Source organism: Vicugna pacos, chromosome 10, assembly GCF_048564905.1.
Source record: "Vicugna pacos chromosome 10, VicPac4, whole genome shotgun sequence".
Lineage (NCBI taxonomy): Eukaryota > Metazoa > Chordata > Mammalia > Artiodactyla > Camelidae > Vicugna > Vicugna pacos.
Window position 1 is genome coordinate 59,260,892 of NC_132996.1, and position 24,497 is coordinate 59,285,388.

Genomic DNA, 24,497 nt, shown 5'->3' on the forward strand with positions numbered 1-24,497 from the left:
CTCTGCGGGTCTAATTTGAAATGCTATCAAATGAGCACTGGCGTTTGCAGGTCAGCCTGTGCTGGGCATTTTCCACTGCCCTCTGACATACCCTGTGCCTTCTCTCCTGTGAGGTAGTGACCTGGAAACTCAACAGATGGAAAGATTTTCACTCCCTGGAAACATTTTGTTCCAGGAAAGACTCTTACTCACCTACAGCTGTGTAATGGGACAGGCATGGTTCTTCATACGAGGATTGTTGTGTGGGGACAGAAGGATTCTGGCAGTGGATCAAGCCATTGGGTGTTACTGCAAAGTACTTAAAAGAGGGAGGTCCGATTAGGAGTAATTGATGTTGGAACTTAGCTGGCTCCATTTAGCTTTACCTCAACAATTATATAGCATAAACATCTTTTCAGGGGAACAGGCTGCTATGATTTATTGAGAGTTGCCATATATATCGTATTTCAAATACCAACTTTCAGAACAACCAAATACAACCAGATGCTGAACAAATTTTGACCTTTGAAGGTACTTTGTGATCCATATGAAGATTTGGGGTTCTCTTCCTAAATACTGATTCTTGTTGTCTAGGAAAACACCAGGAGATGGAAAGTGAAATTGACTTGAATCTTTCTAAACCTTGTGGTGTATTCTGCAAGTTGCTCTTTTGAATGAATCCCTGATAGTTACATGTTCCTCATCTACCTTTTCCTCTTAAAGTTGAGTGCCAGAGAAAATAATTCTAGCTTTTAGAACCTGACGGTTTAGAAACTGAAAAAAGAGAAGACTGTATTCTTCTTTCCTTATACACTGTGATTCAAGTGAATCTTGCTGGGGGAAAAAAAATGAGTGGATGATTTGCTTTCTGTATCTGAGAGTAAGAAAGTGTGGATCCACCTCAGTTCCGTTCTGTGCTAACCACAAGGTTGATTAATTTTGGATGTCAAATCCCAGTCTCTTGTTAAATTGGGGACTGGAAAGTTGTTTGCACATTCAGAAGAAATCTGGCATATGAAGAAAAGGCAGAGTCCTGCAGTTGGAGGGCTGAGATTGTGTGTAAGGGATGCTATGCCTGGGGTACCACAAATGTAGATTCCCAGTGCTGCTGGCCGCCATGACTGCCACTACTGCCACCCTGTACTGGAATTGGTGTTTGTGTATGTCTTGTCTTTTTTTTAGAGAGTAGGGGAGAATGAATAACAGTAATTATTGCTTATTAAGGAAGACTTGGAAAGAACAGAAAATTACAAAGAAGTAGATCCATCTATAATGGATAATCACTGTTAAAACACTGGTATATTTCCTTCAAGTGGTTTACCCAGGCTTGTTTTAGAAACATGATTAGAACCATAATATAAATAGCTTTCGGTCTTACTGTTCTCACTTTGCATTGTATCAGGACCATTTTTCCATGTCATTAAAGATTCTTTGGAAACATTTTTCTGTAGATGAGCAACACCCCATTGTACAAATACACTCTGGTTTATTAAATCTTCTCTAGCATTAGATGTTTAAATGCTTTTGCTCTATTATAAATAGTGGAACAGTCAGCATGGTGGCATGCAGAGTTTGCATTGTTGATCTGCATATTAGCATTTCGTTCTTTAAAAAAATTTTGGAAAAATTCACGTTAACATAAAATATAGCATCTTAACCATTTTCAAGCCTACAGTTCAGTGGTATTAAGTACATTCACATTGGTGGGCAACCATCACCATCCATCTCCAGAGCTCCTTTCATTTTCCCCAACAGAAAGTCTGTCCCTATTTAACACTAACTCCCTGTTTCCCCTTTGCCCAGCTCCTGGCAGCACACCCTTCTACTTTCTGTCTCTGTGAATTTGACTCCTCATATAAGTGGAATCATGTAGTATTTGTTGTTTTGTGAATGGCTTATTTCACTTAGCATGTGTCTTCAAGGATCCTTCATGTTGTAGCTTGGGTCAGAATTTTCTTCTTTTTTATGGCTGACTAATATTCCATTGGGTGTATACCACATCTTTTTTATCCATTCATTCATCAGTGGACACTTGGGTTGCTTCCATCTTATGACTATTGTGAATAATACTGCTGTGAACGTAAATGGACAAATACTTGTTCGAGTCTGGACGTATTGCCAATTTGTTTCCTATAGAGTTGTGCCAGTTTATTCTCCACTGTTAGTGTGGGAGACCCTATTCTCGCCACCTTTTACCAATACAGAACTCCTCATTAAAAAACAAATCATCTGTGCCAACAAGACAATGTTCTACTTTGCGCTTCTTTTCTTATTAGTCATGCCGAATACCTTCATTTGTTCATTATCTGTTCGGATTTTTTCCTGTGAATTAGCGTTTCCCCCTGGACTGCTCCAAGTATAATTCTTTGGGCTGTGCCAGTCGGACAGACTTTGATTTCTTCCCTGACTTTTTAGACAAATCATAGCATAAGAAAAAAGTCTGTGTTTTTGACTACACATTTCCTAGGCAGAACACAGAACCCTAAAACTCCCAATAATTTCCTCTTGCCCATTTGATCTGTAACTTCACTTCTCTACAGATGTTGCGTCATCTCACCTTTTGGAGGTGAGTGAGGCGGCAGGTTGGGTGTTGGAAATGTCATTTCTGGGAGAATGGGTGAGGGCTGTAGATTCTTAGTGCTTAACAGAACTTTAAGGTTATCTGGGCATTGCTAATTGGTGCTTTACATGCCCACATAGGAGCCATGAGTTCTAGTGGGGAATCATAGACCTCAGTTCTCCTTCTCCTGTTTATTAGCTGTGTGACCTTAGGCAAGTCACTTAGCCTCTCTGAACCTCAGTTTCTTTACCTTAAAATGACTTAGGTTAATGTCTGGTTGCTAACTTTAACTTGCCTCTTATGTACGTACCTCCCTTGTCCCTCCTGGACCCCCTGTTTTTAAAGATTTTGATATCTAGCATTTATTAATTGATCTCATGGGCACCCTTGTCATGGCAGTTATTTCTGCTAGGCTTTGTGACTTACTAGAAACAGTTCAAGGATCTCACCCTTACCACCATCAGGGGCCTGCGGATGTCTAGGAAGACCTACGGTTAAAAATTAGTGAAGAATAGATGAGATGAGTTCAGTTTTCCAATCACCTGTATGTCTGGTGTTGAATCTTGTGTTTACCACAACCTAGGAGGTAGGCAGGGCAGGCATCCTTTCCAGTCTCAGAAAACAGTGGTTCTTAGAGGTTCAGAGGCTTACCTGAAATCACACAGAACAGTAAGACAAAGGACTGGCTCTAGCCAGTATTCCTTTCTTCAGCAGGTCAGCTGCTTTATAGACTTTTGCAGATGCCCACACACTCGTGGACTTGTAGCCACTGGCACCTGCCCAGCCCAGCGCCTGGCACCGGCAGGCACTCACCAAAGAGTGGCCCATGCGTTCTCACCTGTCCCCCTCATCCCCAGGTACGTGGTCATCTCCCGGGAGGAGAGGGAGCAGAACCTGCTAGCCTTCCAGCACAGCGAGCGCATCTACTTCCGGGTGTGCCGGGACATCCGGCCCGGGGAGCGGCTGCGGGTCTGGTACAGTGAGGACTACATGAAGCGCCTGCACAGCATGTCCCAGGAAACCATCCACCGCAACCTGGCCAGAGGTGAGTGCCCACACTCCAGGTGAGGGCCACGCCCGCCGCCGAGCCCCAGGGGAGGCCAGAAGTGCTTCTCTAGGAGCTTCCTAGGAAAACCGATGGAAAATACAGTACACCCGCCACAGAGAGACCCAGAGGGACTAGGGGAACTGATGGTCTAGGTCTGAGCAGCAGCTCTGGGCCCGGCCGTGGCCACCTGCTGTGCTCTCCTTCCTTGGAAACAGTCAGAAGCCCTATTATAGACATTTCAGAGGATCACGGAGAGAGACATGTCCCCAAAGCCAAGCTGATAAGTTTAATCAAAATAAATTGTTCCTCCAACTCCAACTGATGGAAGGATGTCATAAACTGCCACTGTTTCAAGAATAGGTGACATTTACTAAGTACTTAATTTGTGTTAAGCAGTTTTTCTAGGGTGTCCCATGGTCCCATGTAATCATCACAGGCATACCTGCCCCGTAAATGTGCGGTGAGAATTAGATGGGTAATATGCATTACACATTTCAAACAACGTCTGCCTTGACCATTGTAAGCCCTCAGTTGCAGCCTTTTACTATGAATGATATCGTATGGATTATTATGCCCATCTAACAATGCAGAACCTGCAGAGAAGTACAGTGACTCACCTGGAATCACATGGCTAGCAGGAGCAGAGCCAGGTTCCCAACCTACATCTGTCTGAGTCGGCGTCTAAGCTCTAACCTGCAGTGTTAGATGGCCTCCTGGGCAAAACTAGTTTCTTCCCTGCTTCCTCCTGGTCTCATTCCTATTAGTCCTAATGATATGCTGTGAAAGAACAATCGCCATTAGAAGAAGGTTGGAGGGAGGGGGGAAGGTAACCTTATACATGGGTGGTGGCCTGGTGAGTAGGTGTCCATCCAGGCTCTATTTAAATGAGTCATTTGAAAGTGGTTTAAAATACTCCCCAGCTCCCAGCCCTTTGCCTTTTTGCTCCATCCTCAGCCATGCCAGGGCAAATTGAGGAGTCCAGTGGGACCTTCCTTGTACTAAAACCACACATCCAAAGACCCAGAGTCCATCTGGTCCTGGGAACCAAGGACCCCCCACTATATCAAGTTCCTGACCAAGCTACTTATTGGAAACAAAGCTTCATTTGGAATATGAGTGGAAAAGATAAAAAGGGGGTAGGAGTGACCTGTTGAAATTAAGCTATGTTTAAAACCAAAGCAGAACGAAGCAAATTGTGGACATTGAGTGCACAGCTGCTGCCTGACTTGGTAAAAGGTATCTGGTGATTGGATGGGCAGTAAAAGGAGACCCAATAGATACACTCATCTCTTGCCTTGTTTGGAGCTGGGGGTTGGGCATATACATGCCAATTACACTCGGGAAGGCCTGTTTCTATGATGTGACTGCAATGGTTTCCATTTGACCTCTGGAGATGCTTTGTATAAAAGAGTCTGATACATGGTAGGGGCTCAGTACACCTTTGTTGAATGGATAAAAGAAGAAATGAATGAAGACCACCACAAAGTCTCCAAAAGAATCATGTCACCAGAAGAAGAGAAAACCAAGAGAAGTCATATTTAAGGACACAGGTTCCATCCTTTGGCCATAATCTTCTTGAATTCTTCTGGATTTGTAATGTCCTTTTCTCCCCAGTGTCTTCTCCAAAGCACCTCAAGCTGCATCATCCTCAGAAAGCCCTGAGACCCAAGGGGAATCCTCAGAGAAGGGCATGAGCTTTCAGGAATGGTTCAAAGGACCATGGCAGACAGACTTGAAATGAGATAACCCAAGACATGTGAAGATGCAGGAGGAAAGAGTGGCTATTCTTTCCTCCAGGTTGAGAAGTAAGAAACAAAAATGAAGCTGAAAGCCACTGCGGGGCAAGACCAGAGAAGTGGGTGGGCTGGGTCCAAAAGCTCTTGGGAGCAGTCGTGGAGCTGAGTGGCCTTTAGGTGTGTCTCCCTAGCCTGTGGCTTTGGACCTGTAGACTCTGGGTATGGCCAGTGATGTCTTAGATCTGTGTGCCAGTCCTGCTCTGGAGGGGGGATCACTTAAAGTCTTACATGGAAGAGGGCTTCCTCGTAACTAGAGGCTGGAGCCCTGATCAAGGCCAGAGCATGAATTATTAGTTTTTATTAAGTAGGGCTGTTAGTTGGAGCCCAGAACTGCTTCCTGAAGAGTATAAATTATTCCTTGTGGTTATCTTTTAAGAATAGAATGCATCTAATGCATGTATTCAAAGAATGTATATTTTATTTGTCTAGTTTGGGTCATTGATTTACTACGTGTGTTTTCCCCATGTTTCATGAGGCTTTAGAATCAGTTTCGTAATGCTTAAAGGTCTTTTCTGACCCATAGATCTTTCTGGGAGCCTAGAGCCCAAAGAGGTCTCCTGCTCATCCTAAGAAATTTGATTAACCTTGCCCTCAAGCAGGAAGGCATGAGGAATCCGGTGCTGCGTAGCCTTGACCCCCCAACATCCTTAGCTGTTTGCTGCCTGATTGGTCCGTGAGAAAGTGAGAGGGTGGCCCTTGACTTGCAGAGATTCTAGTGGGCATGTGTTTGATCTATAATATGAACATGTTGCATTCTTTAAAAGTTCTCTTCATCTCTACCCTTTCTGCCCCTCAGTTGTTATAGAAATGAGGCTGCAGGGGGCTGCCTGAGTTTCAGGAGTCTTGGAGAGAAGGTCGTTCCTTAAACACTGATGGGAGGACGGAAGAGGCGCATCCTGACTAGGTTGCTCCCTTCTGTGCTGTCACCTGTGGGAAACCTGGAGCCATACACAGGCCGGGGCACTGCGCCCCGTGCCAGCTGTAGCAGGATGCCAAGGCCTGGTCACAGCATGGAACATCTGGATGCACATGGAGAACCCTTGAGCTTCACTCAGAGGCCTTTAGCAAATGCCACTCCCAGAAGCCTAATTACAACATGTGTTCAGGTCGAGTCATGGCTCAGAGTCCTGTCTCCCAGGGCCCCACCCCTGGTCTAGGGAGCCTCCGAGAGTTTCTAGCTCCACAGGCAGCTGTCAGGACCTCCTAGGTCCCTCTTAGCACCTGTGCCCCCCCAGGCAGCATCCGCACAGCTATGGCAATTTATGAAACTGTGTTGGCCATTTTGAAAAATCCGGCTACTGTAATTTATTGTGGGGGAGCTCACCAAGATTTTTGAGGTAATTTACATGACAGAAAGGAATAGAAAAGGAAATGTCCTTAGAATGGAATTTCAGGTAAGAAAACACAGCTGCTATATTTTGAGAATGCACTGGGTCGGTGTGGGCGCCTTGTGCCTCCTCTTGTTGGACCCTGCCGTCTTGGAGCCCATCCTCCCTTTTCTTCCTGCCTCAGTTTTCAGGGAGAACCACAGAGGCTCAGGCCAGGCTTTCTCACGTCCTCCTAGGCTTCTCATCAGTGGGAGAATTAGACAGGACAGTTGTCATAAGGCGGGCTTTGCTCACAGGGAGCAGGAAGGAGTGGGACTCGGTGTTCCGTGTTACCTTTTACCAAGTCGAAGCAGCCCTCTTCCAATTGCTGGGACCGGAGGGGAAGCCTGGAGGGATGGGGACTGCACCCGCACTTAGCTGAGACACGCTACCATCCCGCCCGGCTTAATCAGGTGGGATGTCATCTTCTAGGAAGACGGGATGGCAAGTCTCTCACCTTCCTACTCCCCTTCCCCAGAGCCTTCTCCCAACTTACAAACATAGAGCTCATATATATACGGCTCCATTGAAATGGTCTCTTTAAAAGAGTTCTTCCCACTTTTTCCGGTCCTTTGACTCTCGACCTAGAGATCCATGGAGTGATCCGCCTCCCTTTTGGCCACACCTCCCCCAGCAAGTCCAGACCCAGAGGGATGTGTCAAGCGACTTCCTCACAAGAGCTCTATGTTTTCTATTGATTTCTCCTCTTCGGGGCTTTTCCCCACTTCCTCACACCCTGGTTTTCCTTCCTAGGAGAGAAGAGGTTGCAGAGGGAGAAGTCTGAGCAGGGTCTGGATAACCCAGAAGACCTGAGGGGTCCCCATCATCTCCCCGTGTTGAGACAGGGCAAAAGTCCCTACAAGCGTGGCTTTGATGAGGGGGACGTGCACCCCCAGGCCAAGAAGAAGAAGATTGACCTCATTTTCAAGGATGTGCTGGAGGCCTCCCTGGAATCTGCAAAGGTGGAAGCCCACCAGCTGGCACTGAGCACCTCGCTGGTCATCAGGAAGGTCCCCAAGTACCAGGACGATGCGTACAGTCAGTGCGCGATGACCATGGCACATGGCGTGCAGAATGTCAGCCGGACCCAGGGGGAGGGGGACTGGAAGATCCCCCAAGGAGCTTCCAAGGAGGCAGGCCCATTAGAGGATGAAGAAGAGGAGCCTTCGTCATTCAAGGCCGACAGTCCTGCCGAGGCTTCCCTTGCGTCCGACCCCCACGAGCTTCCCACCACCTCCTTTTGCCCTAACTGTATCCGCCTAAAGAAGAAGGTTCGGGAACTCCAAGCTGAACTAGACATGCTTAAGTCTGGCACGCTTCCCGAGCCCCCCACGTTGCCAGCACAGGTGCTGGAGCTCCCAGAGTTCTCAGATCCCGCAGGTAAGTTGGTGTGGATGAGATGGTTGTTGGAGGGAAGAGCACGCGCGCGGTGGGCAGTGTGGAGGGTGGCATAGCGCTCCCTGTGGGAGTCACCTTCGGGAAGCCTGCGTGTGACTCGGAGGTGGGCACAGGCCGCAGCCCATGCCCTCAGGTGCCTCTGACAGGCCGCCTTACAGCTCCGGTGGGGGCTTCACGTCTTGCCCTTGTATCCTCCTCGTCAATAAAGGAAGTTCCGCTGCAGGAGGGGTGTGTGCTGTGTTCTTGACCCGTTGCCTTTCTCCCATGTCTTCCCCCAAAGCCCGGCTCCTAAACCCAATCTTTCTCTCTTGCAGTCCCAAGTAGGGTGTTCCCTGGGGGAGAGCCCCCAGCCTTCCCGATGGGGATACAGGGCATTTAGCTGCCTTTGTCCTTTTCTGTTGGCTGCCTGGATCTTTTAGAGTCAGTCAACCACGAGGACGGCTTCGCAGTACACAGCTGCAGCTGAGGCAGAGATTTACATAGCACACTTCCAATTTTACCTGCATCCCTTAGCTCCAGTGAGGTGTTTAGGTATTCAAAGCACATGTCTTAACTGAAATGCATTCTGGTCCCGAAATCACTTGGGGCTCAAGCTACCTTCATTGGAGGGCAGCACGCCTCCCCTAACCACATTAGTGGTGGGATGAGTCCCATCTCCTCACTGTATGACTATGGAATGTTTGATGTGCTAAGTTCCTCCATCAGCTCTGCTCTCCTAGTTGTGCTGTTTCAGCTGATACAGAACATTTAAGTTCCTTGAGCGCCCACTAGTGGAGTGTGAGGGCAGGCATCCCAGAGCATGGTGGCCACCATGGCTAATCCCCAAAGAGGATAAGGCACACGTTGGCTTCTATGTCACAGAATGCAACGCTTACCTTTTGGGCACTATTTCCTTCATTTTGGAAACATTTACTTTTTTTCCCACCAGGTATAAACGTTTCTTTCCCATTTGTCTTCCAGCCTCAGAAAGCATGGTGTCCGGCCCCGCCATCATGGAGGATGATGACCAGGAGGTTGATTCGGCAGACGAATCCGTCTCCAATGATATGATGACCGCCACGGATGAGCCCTCCAAGATGTCATCGGCCACCGGGCGCCGAATCCGGCGCTTCAAGCAGGAGTGGCTGAAGAAGTTCTGGTTCCTGCGGTACTCCCCGACCCTCAACGAGATGTGGTGCCACGTCTGCCGCCAGTACACGGTGCAGTCCTCCCGCACCTCGGCCTTCATCATCGGCTCCAAGCAGTTCAAGATCCACACCATCAAGCTTCACAGCCAGAGCAACCTGCACAAGAAGTGTCTGCAGCTGTACAAGCTCCGCATGCACCCCGAGAAGACGGAGGAGATGTGTCGCAACATGACCCTGCTCTTCAACACCGCCTACCACCTGGCCCTGGAGGGCAGGCCCTACCTGGACTTCCGGCCCCTGGCCGAGCTGCTGAGGAAGTGCGAGCTCAAGGTGGTGGACCAGTACATGAACGAGGGAGACTGCCAGATCCTCATCCATCACATCGCCCGGGCGCTGCGTGAAGACCTGGTGGAGCGCATCCGCCAGTCGCCTTGCCTCAGTATCATCCTGGACGGGCAGAGCGACGACCTGCTGGCCGACACGGTGGCCGTCTATGTCCAATACACCAGCAGCGACGGGCCCCCGGCCACGGAGTTCCTGTCCCTGCAGGAACTGGGGTTCTCCAGCACAGAGAGCTATCTCCAGGCGCTGGACCGGGCCTTTTCCACCTTGGGCATCCGGCTGCAGGATGAGAAGCCCACTGTCGGCTTGGGCATAGACGGGGCCAACGTCACAGCCAGCCTGCGTGCCAGCATGTTCATGACGATCCGCAAGACGCTGCCTTGGCTGCTGTGCCTGCCCTTCATGGTGCACCGGCCCCACCTGGAGATCCTGGATGCCATCAGCGGGAAGGAGCTCCCCTGCCTGGAGGAGCTGGAGAACAACCTGAAGCAGCTGCTGAGTTTCTACCGTTACTCGCCGCGCCTCATGTGTGAGCTGCGGTCCACGGCCTCCACCCTCTGCGAGGAGACGGAGTTCCTGGGGGACATCCGGGCTGTGCGGTGGATCATCGGAGAGCAGAACGTCCTCAATGCCCTCATCAAGGACTACCTGGAGGTGGTGGCCCACCTCAAGGACATCAGCAGCCAGACCCAGAGGGCGGACGCCTCGGCCATCGCGCTGGCCCTGCTGCAGTTCCTCATGGACTACCAGTCCATCAAGCTCATCTACTTTCTCCTGGACGTCATCGCCGTGCTCTCACGCCTGGCCTACGTCTTCCAAGGTGAGTACCTCCTGGTGTCCCAGGTGGACGACAAGATCGAGGAGGCCATCCAGGAGATCAGCCGGCTGGCCGACTCCCCCGGGGAGTACCTGCAGGAGTTCGAGGAGAACTTCCGAGAGAGCTTCAATGGCATCGCGATGAAGAACCTCAGGGTGGCCGAAGCCAAGTTCCAGTCCATCCGGGAGAAGATCTGCCAGAAGACCCAAGTGATCCTAGCTCAGAGGTTCGACTCCCGCAGCCGGCTCTTCGTGAAGGCCTGCCAGGTGTTCGACCTGGCCGCCTGGCCCAGGAACAGCGAGGAACTCGTGAGCTACGGCAAGGAGGACATGGTTCAGATATTTGATCACCTGGAGACCATCCCCACCTTCTCCCGGGATGTCTGTAGGGAAGGGCTGGACCCCCGGGGGAGTCTGCTGATGGAGTGGCGAGAACTCAAGGCTGATTACTATACCAAAAATGGCTTCAAAGACCTGATCGGCCACATTTGCAAGTACAAGCAGAGGTTTCCGCTCTTGAACAAGATCGTCCAGGTCCTCAAAGTCCTCCCCACGTCCACTGCCTGCTGCGAGAAAGGCCGCAACGCTCTGCAGCGAGTTCGCAAAAACCACCGCTCTCGCCTGACTCTGGAGCAGCTCAGTGACCTGTTGACCATCGCTGTCAACGGCCCTCCGATCGCCAACTTTGATGCCAAGCGAGCCCTGGACAGCTGGTTCGAGGAGAAGTCCGGCAACAGTTACACACTGTCTGCCGAGGTCCTAAGCAGGATGTCTGCGCTGGAACAGAAGCCGGTGCTGCAGACCGCGGACCATGGGTCAGAGTTTTATCCGGATATTTAGGGAGCCGGCGTTGCAGAGTTCACTAAGCTGTTGAATATTTTTTTAATCTATACTCATAAGCTTTGATATATTATATAAATATATATTATATTATATATATATATATATATATATATAAACCCACACTGAAAAATTTTAAAAACCAAGGTGACACGTCCACCAGAAGCTACTGGGAGCTTTCAGAAAGGAATAATGTCGGCAATTGACTCTAGTCTACAACATTTGGCAGCTGCGACACATGTGGAAACTCATCTTCACTCACAGAAGCATGTGCTGGGGCCACACGTGTTCCCACCTCACAGTCAACCAACGCATAAGCTAAAATGACGGGTCTGTCATCACCTTTAGGTAGCTCGTGTTGTTTATGTTCTTGTTTGGGGGTTGCGGGGTTTGGGTTTGGGTATATGTTCTTGCCTTTTACTTCCTTGTTGGGTTTTACGAAGGGGGGTTCTTGGCCTCTTCATGGACGTGCAGGTCCAGCTGAATCAGATCTCTGATTTTGGATAGGGTGGGCTGGGTAGCTGGATTGGGGTGTTTGACTTCTCCCCTCACCCACCCGACTTCAGCTTGAGAGGTTTTTGTTCATTTCCTGACGAGCGTTCCTTCGTTGTCCCAGAAAGAAACAAAAGTGTCGGTCAGACTGTGACACCTGCCACTCCCCACCTCTGGTGTCTCTCCCGTCCTTGGGCTTTGAGTCCCTCCTTCCAGCCCCCTGGATCCCAAACATCTTACTTGCTATAGTGAAGGCAAAATTGCCTTACAACCGAGCTTGAAATCCTGGGGAAGGGCGAGGGCTCGAGCTCTTTGCATTCCTGTTTTTTACCTGGTGTGGGATAACATAATATAATTCCATTCAGATCCAGGGCTAGGGTGGGGAGGGAGGGTGGAGTGAAGAGCCAAAAAGTCCAGACCCCAGTAGGGCAGTGATTTTTGGCTTAAAACAAGTAAAATGAAAAGTATGTATTCAACTTACATGAATTATTTATACTCTGTCTTTATAATCATATATGTTGGGGTTATTTTTTTTCCTTTAATAATCAAGAAATGCCTGCTAGAGTTCAGTGGCAGGAGATGTCAATGCAAGTTGTGCCCTGGGTTACGTGTAACTCCAATGAGAGTCTCTAGAGATTGAGTCCTTCTTCTGCAACCAGGCTGATGACAAGCCCTGAAGCCTGGCAGGAAGGTAGTGGGAAAGTGGGTAAGGAATCTATGCCTGTGAACACTTCCTTTTTTGAACAGGGTAGAGATGTCCTAAAGGAAAGGAGTAAACAAGAGGTAGGACAGGACTCTCAAGGCATCAGCCTACACACACACACACACACACACACACACACACACAACCGCGATATAAGCTTTAGAAATAGCCACTTGCCTACTCCCTGAGGCAAGTCGTGGTTTAAGCTAGAGGAGTCTTGATCAATGCTCTTTTTTCATTTCATTACCAGTATACCTCGCAAGGGAGTTTTAAAAAAAATGTGCGTGAGCTGTTAAAAACGTCTGTTCATGTTTCCACATCTGATGTATGCATATGTGATATGCAGAGATCCTAAATTGTGGGTGCAGGTCGTACTGGGGGGAGGGAGGAAGATCTGCCTTGCCTGTGGTCTGCCGGGAGCCACCCCTCTCAGCTGGCAGAGGGTGGGCAAAGATGGTGTGATCTGGCCACAGGTGCGGCCCCAGCATCCCAACCTACTCAGCTCAGACATTACAAAACTGTGGTGGCTTCCTTCCTTCTTGGTTTATCTTGTCTCTGAGGTCTCATGCCACCATTGAGAACCATAGTGGAACTGTCATCAACACTGAACATGTCACCCCCCCTTCCTTGTCCCGTCAGATCTTCACCCCCCAACAGATCCCTCCCCCCACCCCCATGGTCTTGGTGCTAAGATAACTTTAGAATCATTGCTGCTAGTCAATAGCTTTTCATTATATAAATATATTATATATATTATATATTATTTTTGAAACTTTGTTTGTTTTCAACAGTGATGTAGCATGTTAAAAAACAAAAACAAAAAACCAACTGGTTTTCTCTGACTGTCCCACTGCCAGGCTTCATATGCTGCCTTCTTCAACAAATCAATGCACCCCTGCCTGGTGACATTCACCCCACCCCACCCCCTTCCCTGGTCACACCCTCCTCTGAACAAGGAGAGAGTTAGCAGGAACCGGCAAGGAAAGGCCCGGTGCCCTTTCTCACGCTTTGAAATGCCCAGCCTCATCCACTTCTCACCTTTAAGCCAATGTCATCTCTCCCACTTCTCCTCCCATCAGGGTCAGTAACTGTGGTCAAGTGCAAAGCACAAGGGTCCACCTTTCCCTCCCCAACCCTCTCTACCACACACGCAAACTACCATGTCTGCAGGAGCTTTCTTTGAACATCGCACAGGCTAAGATGGGTTGAGGGCAGAGATGGCTGGCAAGGTGGGCCAGAAACAGTAGATCGGGGTCCTTTCTTCTAGCCAACAGTTGCCTTACGCCTTCTCCTGCTCGCCTCTGTTCCTCCCCACCCCATATGTCAGGAGATCAGGAGATCCCCTGGACCACTCGTTAGAAAACCAGGAGAGAATCACTGATGTCTGCCTGATACCTTGTCAGGGCTGCGACTGTTTCCTCTCAGGAGGCCATGGCTAAAATTAACTCAAATTTTTATCCAGAGGGGAAAAAATATCCTTTGGGCCAATGCCAGTGTCTACCCTGTCTTTCCAGAGAAAGAGCTGGGAGCTGGCCACCTGCCTCTGGGCCAGAAGCAGCCTGTCCCCCGCCCAGCCAGACTCCAGTCCTTGGAGAGGAAGAGCTCTCTGGAGGGTCCTGAAGTCTGGGGATGTGGCTCTAACTCCCAGCGCTCATGTCACTCTGAAGGCCACTTTGCCTTGGGACAGGGAGCAATTTGGGTGACACACCACTGCAATTTACACAGAGTCTTTATTCCCCAGAGGCTCCAGTGCGTCTATCCTGTGAATGCTGCACGCAATTACCCATGATTTCCCTTCCAGGCGTATCCACTCCTCTGCCTCCTTGAGAAGGTCACTTGGGTTGAGGGGACCCTCAGGGTCTAGCCCAGGGAAGCACATGCTTGGGTAGTCTAACCTCCCTTGGGCAGGTTTAAAAAGCTGTGGTCAGGGGGCCCTTGCATCCCAAATGTGGTCTCTTTGGATGAGACAGTCTTTAAATTCAACCCCCGGCTTAGGATTGCCAGTGGCTTAGAATGAAAGGTTTGTGTCTCTGGCATTGAGACTCGTCCTCACTAGCTTGTCTGATAAGTGACTTTCTTCGGTTCCTGGAGCAGGTGGGAAGTGAGATCAGGTTGTGGCTAACCGCGCCAAGCAGATACATCGTGGAGCTTGGGAGCCAGAAGCCCTTGTGGTTCAAATGGTCTTCTTTTCCTCAATGGAGGGAAAAAAGGCTCATTGCCATCTTGTGTCTGTGAAACCTAAGGACAGCCCAGCCCTGGCTGCACTCCTGCTATGTCTGAATCCCCAAGTTTTGCCTGCCTGGTTGAATGTGAGAGTCCAGGCATCCACAACACCAGCTTTTCTCTTTTTTTTTTTTTTTTTTTTGGCTGGCTATGGGCGACATCCTATAGCTCTGGGTAGACCCTCGTTTCCTCATTCTCACTTGAGGATGAGAGCAGGCTCGACCTCCAGGACCCCTGGATGGCCGCGTTCAGTGCTGGGCCCTGAATCGAGGGCAGCTGGGGCCCCTGCTTCATGTTTCCAAGTTGAGTTGTCTTGCTGAGCCCCCTCTTTTTGACTTGCTTATGTTGACCCTTTCATTTGGAGGAAGGACCTTATCATTATTTAAGGTGATGTTTAATATTTTCTCATTGTTTAGAAGAGATACCAAGAAGGAGGAAACAGGTAAAAGCATGTAGAATGCTGAAAATAATGGTGGAAAGACTGGGATGGATTACAGGCTTGGCCCAGTCTGGGCTGGAGGGGCGGGCACCGTTTTAGCTGGTCACCTGGAGCCTCGGGGGTCCAGGAAGTGGCTTGGGAGTTGACATACAACTTCTTTTCTAGATTTCCCCCTCCCCTTTGCTTTACTCTCCCACACCCTGTAGGAGCAGGGATTCTGTCTCTAGATCTGCTTTTGGCTTCTGGTCCGGGCGGATTTCCAAGTAGGATTTGTGCTTTTTCTTGGTGCCTACACCCAATTTGGGCAGGAGGCTCTGGACCTGACACCCCCCTTGCCCCTTCAAGCAGCAGGCCCAGCCAGGTCAGCCTGGGACAGCCAAAGCGGGGAAGCCAGGCCTCCTTAGACGAGAAAGGCTTGTTCGGAGGGCAGGTGAGCTTGGGACAGTCCCATTCCAGACACCAGCCTCCTGGGAGAGGCGGTGCTGGGCCCCGGGTTCTAGGCTGGCTTTCTCCCCCAATCCTGAGGAGGGAAGATTATATGTCAAGAGATACACAGGGCCCTTCTCCTGCTTGGGGGAGGCCTCTCTCTGCTCTCTGTTGACAGGGTGCTTTAGCTAAGTGGATGGAGCTGTGATATTTTAAGAAGCCTTTGAGGTGATCTTTGTGTGTTAGCCAGAGGAAGAAAAAGTGCCCTTTTGGGAGGAAAATGGTACGGCCCTCCTCTTCCATCTGGCTCTCCCCAATCCCCCACCCCTTCAAGTGGTATCGCCCTGGAAATACCTATGCAATCCAGTCTCCCTAGGAGAGTGCATGGAAGCAGGGGTATGTGCAGTGTATAATACAAATGCTACAGCATATATATTGTATATATGGACATATGCAGTACGTATACACACAGAGTAAGAGATTAAATCACGTCTATATATCTATAAATAATATCCTATATATTTATACATTTCTATGTTTTAAATAGATATAAAAATAGTCTATAGAGAGCTGGGAGAGCAGCAGGAAAGCCTGTCGCTGTGTTGTGAGAAGAGGGAGGAGGCAGAGCCTTTGCAGGGGAGCTGATGGGGAGCTGAGCAGGCAGGGTTTGCTGGGAACGGGGCCTCCTACCTGCAGTGTTGGAGAAGAGAGTAGCCAGGTCCTGGCCCTCTCCGTGCACTTTCTCTCCTTTCCCACAGACTTGGTCTGAGTTTGGAAGGAGATATTCACCCCTTGAGCTCCAGCTGAAGTGCCCCTTTCATCCCCCTGCGAGCCTACGCTTGGGTGGTCACTGCTGCTTGGCAGTCGGATGTGGTCCCTGACCCTTGGTGGAGGGACCACTGCACAATTTCCCCAAATACCCTCCCAGCACAGGAATGAGCAGCGTTGGTGGCAATAGGAAAGGTGCAAATTGGACCCAGAAAGGTCCAGGAAAGATGCAGCCCCCAACCCCTTTAGATGCTTTTGCTGCCCCCTAGAGGCCAAACCTTGAAGTACAGCCGTCCTGGCCTCCCTGGCTCACTCCATCACCGTCTGCCAGGACAGCATCGCCAGCCGGCGCTGCCCACCATCCAGAGGCTTTCTGGGCAGAGCAGGGGGCATCAGCTAATGGGGAAGGGTGAGAGAGACGTATCCGCACACTCATAAATTCAGTAGCAACTCAAGTTCAGAAGCAGGGCTTTGGCCCCGCCCACTTTGCACAGCTGCTGCTGCTGGCTGTACTCAGGACAACGCTCTTCCCTCTCCTGCACGGAGGCCCAGTGAGCCCTCACCCCACCGGCACCGCAATAGGCAGGCTTAGTTCACATACACTGTTCTGATTCTGTGACTCGAGGCAGAGGCTGAGCCGGATGCCCCAAGCTCACCCACTTCCTCTGGGGAGGGCGCCTTCCTCAGCCTGTTCCCTGCTCCCACCCCTACATGGCGGAGATGTCTGGGGGCCTGAGGGATCACTGGTGCCACTGGCAGCACGACGAAGGGCTTGTGCAGCCCTGACAGAATCAGAAACCCGTTCACTTCCAGGTTTCTCTCGGTCGTTTTTTTCCCGGAGAGGTTGGGAAGGAGGGGCTACAGATGATGGGAGACAGAGGGCCACTGCATCCCCTGCTCTCTAGACCAGCCTCTGCCTTTTGGCTCGCCAAAGGCGCTTATCTCCCATCTCTGGGCCTCCTCCGACCCTGTCCTGCTCTTCCCTACCATCTTACCAACTTACCTCAGTCTCCAGCAGAGCCCCCGTACCTAACCGTCCAGGGCGGGTCTGTTCTGCCAATGCCCACCTCTTCTCCCCTCCACGTCCGCCTGGGTCTCCTCGAGCCACAGCTAGCTGCCAACCGGGTCTCCGAACACCCTCCAGTGCCTGGTTCAAGAGAGACCAGGCCCGGCCGGAGCCTCCCGCTGCGGTGGACCAGACCCGTGGCCGGGGGTGGGCATCCCCCGGTTGCAATCCCACAATGCACTGTACCTCAGAGAGAGCGCACACCACGGGGCGTCAAGGGCGCCGGGCCCTCCGTCCAGAGGAGGACAGCCGGTTCCAACTGCTCACAAAAAGACACGGGCCAGGCTGCCCTCGGGGCACCCATCAGTCTTCACTTTTGTCTCTCCGGAAGAGCCAGCAGTCTGATTCCGTCTTTTTTCAGCCCCGTCTCTCTCCTTCTCTCCACCCCCACGCTGCTGAACCATTTCATTTCAATCACAAAGGAAAAATAAAGTGGGGGTGGGGGGAAATACCTAGGAGTCTATTATCACATACATATTAATATGTTAATACTTTCTTTCTTTAAAAAAAAACTCTTGATGTTATTATTTTGCAGACTACGCTTTATAGTACCTGTGTGACGGGACCTAGAACACTGGATACAAATAGAGCTATGTTGGTTTATCATAATATGTACGCAGAAACTTTCCTTTTGTCATATTATCCTTGTAATGTAAGAAGATTGTTAATAAAAGCATTTAAATTTACTCACCGAGGTCGAATCTCTGCCTTCGTGCCTCTATCCCAGCCTGTGCTGGGGGCGATTCAGAATGGGTCCCATGCTTGGGTGTCAGATTAGATGCCTGCCTGTGGCCATGTCAGAAGGAGGAGGAGGCAGCCTTCTAAGTCCCTTCCTGCAGTTCTCACTTTCCCCCATTCGCGTCCACTTCCAGCAGGTAACCTACATGTCCCGCCCACCCATTGGGCCAAAAAGAGGTGCAACCAAAACCATTTAAAATAAATCTATCTGCCCCCGCATGCGTTTATCCCACAAAAATCCCTTTGAGGAAAAGCACAGAGCTATTGCAGATAAACGGGTTCTAATTCTGCCTCCAACTGCCTTGTGTGATTCTCCACTGGCAGACCTGATACCCGGGGGAGAGGGGTCCTTCCTTGATGGTTTGCTAATGGAACTGGTATTGGTGTGGGTGATAAGTAATGTTTCACCCAAATTGTTTTAGAAAGAAGGTGGGCGTACATTCAATAAAGACACAGAAAAGTGCTGATACTGTTTCCTCCCAGTATGCTGAGCCCTCCTCCTCTCCTAGCTACCTGTCTTGGGCCTTCCCTCTTCCCTTTTCTGAACCTCAGCCTGCTCAGTGCCTGCCACCCTCCTCCCAGCCTGGTCTCTCTCTGCCCCTTTGTCACTTGGAGGCTTCCCTTCGTGAAAGCCACTCCACAATCCCCATGGAATGTTCTGGTTCTCTTGTTTTCCCAAGGGAGGGGGAGTGGGGAGAAAGGAGCAAAGGGGCATAGCTCTCCATGCCTAACCAGCCCAGGTGAATCAGGGTCAGCCCCACCCCATTGCTGGCCATTGGCTTTGACCCACCTTTGCAGCCCTATCTGGAACATGCTAATGAATTCATCACTGGGAAGCAAGGAAAAGAAAGACCTTCCATACGCACTTGCTTGAGTTTAGTCTCCCCAAAGCAGGGCTTAGAGGACATGGTAAGGAAGAGGTCTAGTCCACTCCCTTCCCTCCCTCTTCTCCTCAGCTGCCCAAGCACCTGACCCCTGCTTACACCTGGCCTTGACCCTGCCCCTTCTCTACAAAGCTCGAGGTTGCCCTTGAGATACTGGAGCTCTCCTCCACTCGAGCTTGCTCTTGTCCTTTGGATAAACGCTCCACCCCATCTAGGCAGGTGCTCTCAATTCCCCCAGGGAAGAGAACTTTTCTGGCTCCTTCAGCATGGCGATACTCAGAGGCCATGGTTCCACGTAATATTTCAAAACTACTGCCTATGCATCTGTTACCTTTCCAATAAAGACCCGTGGCCACTGGTTGTAAGTCAGAGACTGGCTCTAGGGTTAGAGCTGTACCAGATTCAAACCCCCACTCTACCTCTCATAAGCTGTGAGACCTTGGACAAATCACTTCTCTGAGTGGGTCTTCAGGGCTCAGCACAGAGTAGTGACTTACAACATGGTGACTAGGGTTCTTATCACTGTCATTGTTCCCTCTTACATCAGGATGAAGCATGTGCTATGACGTTTGGGGTTCCCTGCTCTAACCCAGAATTCCTGGGCCTACCCTAGGTGAGGGTTTGCCTGTGACTTGTAATATAGAGCCACCAACACCGACGCCACAGCTGGCTTGGAGACCTCTGCCTGATTCACCATTTCCTTCTTAGCCTGGAGAGAACCCCTGGGTACCTTCTTCTACTCCGCAGCTCACCTCACCTGGCTCACGAGGGAAAGGGAACTGCATAGAGGGTTGATTGGTTGGTTGGTTTGCCGCTGGAAAAACAGATTTCTTCTTGCTTGTCCCTGGTTTAAATCCTTGAGTTTCTGAAATAGCATTTCTGCCATCACCCACTTGCCAACAAGCTGCCCTGAGACACCAAGAAAGAGACTTGGGAGATTGGGATGGGAAACCAGGCTCCAGCCAAGGCTGTGCTGAGAGGAGACCACACCCGGCTGAGGAGGAGCCACCACTAGACTGGTTTCTATGGCAACGCCTGGCTTCCAGACCTAAGTCTGGCTTCCTCCCACCTCCTCCCAGGTAGGCGCCTGCCTCCCTCTCTGGTTTGGAGAAGCTGCTGAGGTCCCCGCCAGGGGCCATCTGTGCCGGCTCACCTTCAGGAGGCAAGGGGAGGGGAGCAGGGGTTAGTTCTCCAAGGCTGGTACCAAGAAAATGCCCAGCCCCTTAAAGCCATCCACAACCACATCCCGCTGCTCTGTCCTGGTCAGGCATCTGCCCAGGGAGGGAGACAGGACAGATGCTAGGGTTCCGAGCTCTTGAAATGGTGGTGCTTCCAATTGGTTCTAAAAATATAGAAACTCTTGTGTGGAAAATTACCGTCGGCTCCATTAGTAATTAAGCAAATGAGAAGAGACTGACTCAGAGCCTCAGGTAACATTGCACATACTGTCTGGAGGTGGGTGGGGGGCTGTCAGGACACCAGGTTCCAGGGCAGGGAGGGCAGGTACATATGGAATTGCATTTGGTTTGTTTTATGCATGAGCCTGGAGGCCAAAGGTACGTGTGAAAAGCCTCTATTAGCGAATCACAAAACGTTGAAGCTTGAAGAGTGATCATTTTGTCTAAATTTATTTTACAGATGTGGGAACAAGCCCAGAGACAAGTGACTTACCCAGGACCATGGAGGTGGCAGCGACAAAGCCCAGCTGGGTTGCAAGTTCTCAGCTCCTAAAAGCAATACTCTAGACTTGATTCATTTTATAGGCAGGAGCAGAGTTTGTTATTTAAAGTGGTTCAGTGGGAAGCCCGGTATAAAGCATCAATGAACTCTTCTTCTCTCTTCCATGTAAATAAATCCAGACTCTCAGATATTAGTTTTGGGCTCTGGGGACCATATTCAGAGTTACCTCTGAAACATCGTCTACACAATATTTGGCTATGTGGGATAAGACCTGCTTCTCCTATTTTATTATGAATATAAAAATCCTGGCTGTCTTTAAAATATCATAAATATGTATACAATATAAAATAAAGAATAATGTGCATAGTCCTGGAAAGCGAAGGCTTTCTTTATGGCTCATTTATCCTTTTTAAGAGCCTTTGGTTTTAATTCCCTGTGACCTGGTTGATTTCTGACTAACCTGAAAATTCAGGCCCTGCCCCAGGCTTAATGCCTAAGCCTCTTCTTCCAGAAGCCAGGGCTGCAGCAGCCACCAGGAGGGCCTAAGATGACAGGACTCTGGAAGTACCTTCCTCCAGCCCCCACCCACCACTACCCAGAGCAGAGGTGAAACCTGGGCCACTGCACTTGATTCTTTCAGTGATGGGAATATTTCTTTGGGGGATGTTAGAGAAAGAGAAGTCTCTAGTTTCTACCTAATTTTCCTTTTTAGAATGAAGTTAAAGCCCCAAGAGGCCTTGCTTCAGAACATTCACACCAGCATTTCTTTTAACAGAAAAAAAAAAAAAAGAAAGAAATTACTAAATATACATCAACAGGAGAGTGGGACTGTGGTATATTCATACACTGGAATATAATATAACAACAGAAAAAGTAAATGAACTAGATACATATATCTGCATGGGTAAAGCTCAAAATTTAACGTGGAGCAAAAGTAGTGTGATACAATTTAAAATTAAAAACACATCAAATATTCTATTGTGCTCAGAGTTTCTATATCTATGTAGTAAAAACATAAAGAAAGGCTTGGGGTGAGAAACCCCAAATTCAGGATGGTGGCCTCCTGACCAAAGGGCTGAGGGGATTTTAACTCTATTTGTTAAGTTTTATAAAAAGTGGCAGGAGTTCATGACTGTTTATCAAATTATTTTTCTGCATTTTATGTCTAAAATATTAAGGAAAGGGGGAAAAAAAACCCACCAGGAAACTGACTCTGTTGGAAATTATTTATTTAACACTGAAAGGTTTTGCTCCAAAGTGTGACACCAGACATATGACTACGTCTCATGCGTCTTTTTTGTGCTTTAGTTCATGACTGCAAAACAGACACACACTTAGCATTGACAACAGGAAACACAGGCAGCAAGAAGAAATCACAAGGACTCTCTTCTGGTGGTCCTCACTTCCTTCTGGTATGAGCTTCTGCAGCCTGCAGCCCAGGACGCCCTTCTATCCCAAAGGAATTGCCCCTGAAGAGCTGCTCTCCCGTCTTGCACTCTCTACATAACATCATGTGGGGTGATTTGTGACTCAGTCTACACTAAGAGTCATATCTCCAATTGAAATGGACAGATGCACACAATTGATCAGTCGGTGCTCAAAAAATACACACGGATTTGATGCAAGAAGTAGGGTCACAGATTAATGAGACTGGACACCCAATTCTCTAGCCCCATCACTGTGTATGTGACAGAGCCAGATCACCCTGTGGGCGACAGCCCGGTCTGAGATAGCTTCTCACTTTATTTTCACCTCTGCTTCATGCACTTCTTAGAAAAGGCTCCCTGGCAAAGGACAAGGTGTTCCTTTCAAAGAAAGATCCAGTGTCTTCGCACAGACTCAGTTACTCTAATTTGGTAGCAGATTGCAAATGGATCTGGTACCAGGTAAGCTGATGCAAAGATTACTGAAGACTTTGATCTGGTAGTCTGATATCTCTGGGTAATTTAAAATTCGCCAAGACGGAGTTTTGGTGGGGAAGCACAGCTTTTCTATCCTCTCTCTTGTTAATTACACTTACATAGCGAGCTATAATTGTCATTAGGTGAATTGTAAAACTCAGTGTCATGAATTTCTAGGCCAACTGCTGAGATGTTGGATGACTTTACCTATAGCTCTACAACTATTTCATCTGTCATATCATTCATAGAGACAGCTGCCATGTCATTAGTCCTATTTGACAGGTGGCCGCCAAAAGGACCGAGGAATTCTGGTTCCCAGAAAAATATTATATCCGCTCAGCAGGGCTCATAATACACTTAATGATGTGGACAGCTATTTGGAATAATACGGTAGTGATTTGAAACCTAGCTGCTGGTTATTTACTGATTAAGGTGACAGGCCCTAAAACGGGAAGGAAGGAGGCACATTTGCAAAGGACCTCATTTCCTTCTCCACTTCCACAGAGTCAGACTAAATGAATACATGCCCTAAACTGAATTCCTCCTCAAATGACTGCTATGCTGATAAGGGACAGGTCTGACTCAGAGGGTCCCTTTGGTGATGATGGTGGACGTGACAACCAGCGCCCAGTAACTAACAGGAGATCCCACCTCTCCCTGGTCATAGAAGGTCTCCCCGAGTATAATATAAACTGATTTTGTGATGAGACAATACAATTATTTAATAGAAAGCACAAAATTCAGTCCAAGAGAAGGAGCGGAAAAGCACAAATAAAAACATTAAGAATTCAAATATTTAAATAAAAAATGAAAGTTCCCAAATTTCACACTGACAGTTAAGGTGTCCAGCATTGACACTGGCTGCCCCAGGTGTTGGGGGCCCGATGAGGACTGTGAATCCCCGTCTAGGCTGTTGTAAGAGGGCTTTCTTCAAGAGCAGCGCCCCAGCCTCAGCATTAAAACCACTCAGTCCTTGTTAAAAATGCAGGCTCCTGGGGTTCAGCCAGGAATACGGATTTGGAATGTATAAAGCAGGGTCCCGGAATCTGCTGGTGATTCTTCACACACTAAGGTTTGAGAACTGCTGGGCTAGTTGCTGCTTGGATTAGAAGCATGATTTAATGCTGGCTAAAATTCCGTCCCACCCTGACAGTCTCTAATTCTTATGAGATAATCCAAGAGATTTCATTTCCTTCCACACTTATGAAATGCTTATGTTTGAAAAGCCCATTCTTTGCATCCATTATTCCCCAAATTAAGCTTTCTCTGAGTCTGGCCCGACCCCCGCTGCAGTACCTGCACATGAGCTGTGTTTGGTAATTTGATAAGCATCTCTTCAATAACCCAGAACAAAATGCATTCCTCAGTGACCCAGATGTCCCGTCTCTGCCCTGCCCTGCCCAGCCTTGCTCATTTTTTAGAAACGAGAGTGTGATGGGAGAGGAATAGGGTCCGGGTCTCTGCACACATGTCTGTCTTCTGGTGTCAGAATGTGGATAGGGCACAAGAGGAGGTCACAGAGGACAGCTGGGGCTAGAGGGACGGGCTGTGCCCAAGGAGGGAGGCAGCCCCGGTGGCCAGCTACAGGTGCAGCTGGTGCCACATGGCGATCTGCCGGCGCGGGTTCTTAAGCATCTCCTCCCAGTGGCTGCGCTCGGAGCCCGAGGCGTGGAGGCCCAGGCTGCAGTGCCCGAGTGTGCAGCTCTGCCCCTCGGCACCCTGGCTCAGCACGTCCAGCTCCACGCTGGAGGCCTGCAGCAGGTCATCCGGCAGCTCAAACATGATCATCTCGTTCCACACAGGGTTGATCTTGTGCTTGGCTCGTTTCGTCTGCTTCTTCTTCAGTTTCTGAGCCTGGTGCTTTAAGGTCACCCGGACTGAGACATCTGAGGAGGGGCAGAGGG

General features: G+C 49.4%; 2 protein-coding genes and 1 long non-coding RNA gene across 5 annotated transcripts in view; 1 reads left to right on the forward strand and 2 right to left on the reverse strand.

Annotated features, from left to right (window-relative positions):
• The window catches only part of PRDM11 (PR/SET domain 11), an 85,626-nt gene extending 67,550 nt beyond the window's left edge, over positions 1–18,076 (forward strand). The window contains exons 6-9 of the mRNA XM_072969840.1: positions 3,397–3,584; positions 7,504–8,130; positions 9,109–11,621; positions 17,926–18,076. Of these exons, the coding sequence (XP_072825941.1) occupies positions 3,397–3,584; positions 7,504–8,130; positions 9,109–11,273 (2,980 nt within the window). The 3' untranslated portion in view covers positions 11,274–11,621; positions 17,926–18,076. The remainder of the gene's footprint in view (positions 1–3,396; positions 3,585–7,503; positions 8,131–9,108; positions 11,622–17,925) is intronic.
• Positions 203–17,535, reverse strand: LOC140698776 (uncharacterized). The gene is made up of 3 exons (XR_012076719.1): positions 17,328–17,535; positions 3,082–3,190; positions 203–298 (listed from the first exon to the last, which is right to left on the reverse strand). It is a non-coding gene; the product is annotated as an uncharacterized lncRNA (long non-coding RNA).
• Positions 18,077–23,297: 5,221 nt separating the features above from the next.
• SYT13 (synaptotagmin 13) overlaps positions 23,298–24,497 on the reverse strand; it is a 34,735-nt gene continuing 33,535 nt past the window's right edge. For all 3 annotated transcript variants that reach the window (XM_031690597.2, XM_072969842.1, XM_072969843.1), the window contains one exon: positions 23,298–24,479. In XM_031690597.2, coding sequence (XP_031546457.1) covers positions 24,175–24,479 — 305 coding nt within the window. In that variant the 3' untranslated portion in view covers positions 23,298–24,174. The remainder of the gene's footprint in view (positions 24,480–24,497) is intronic.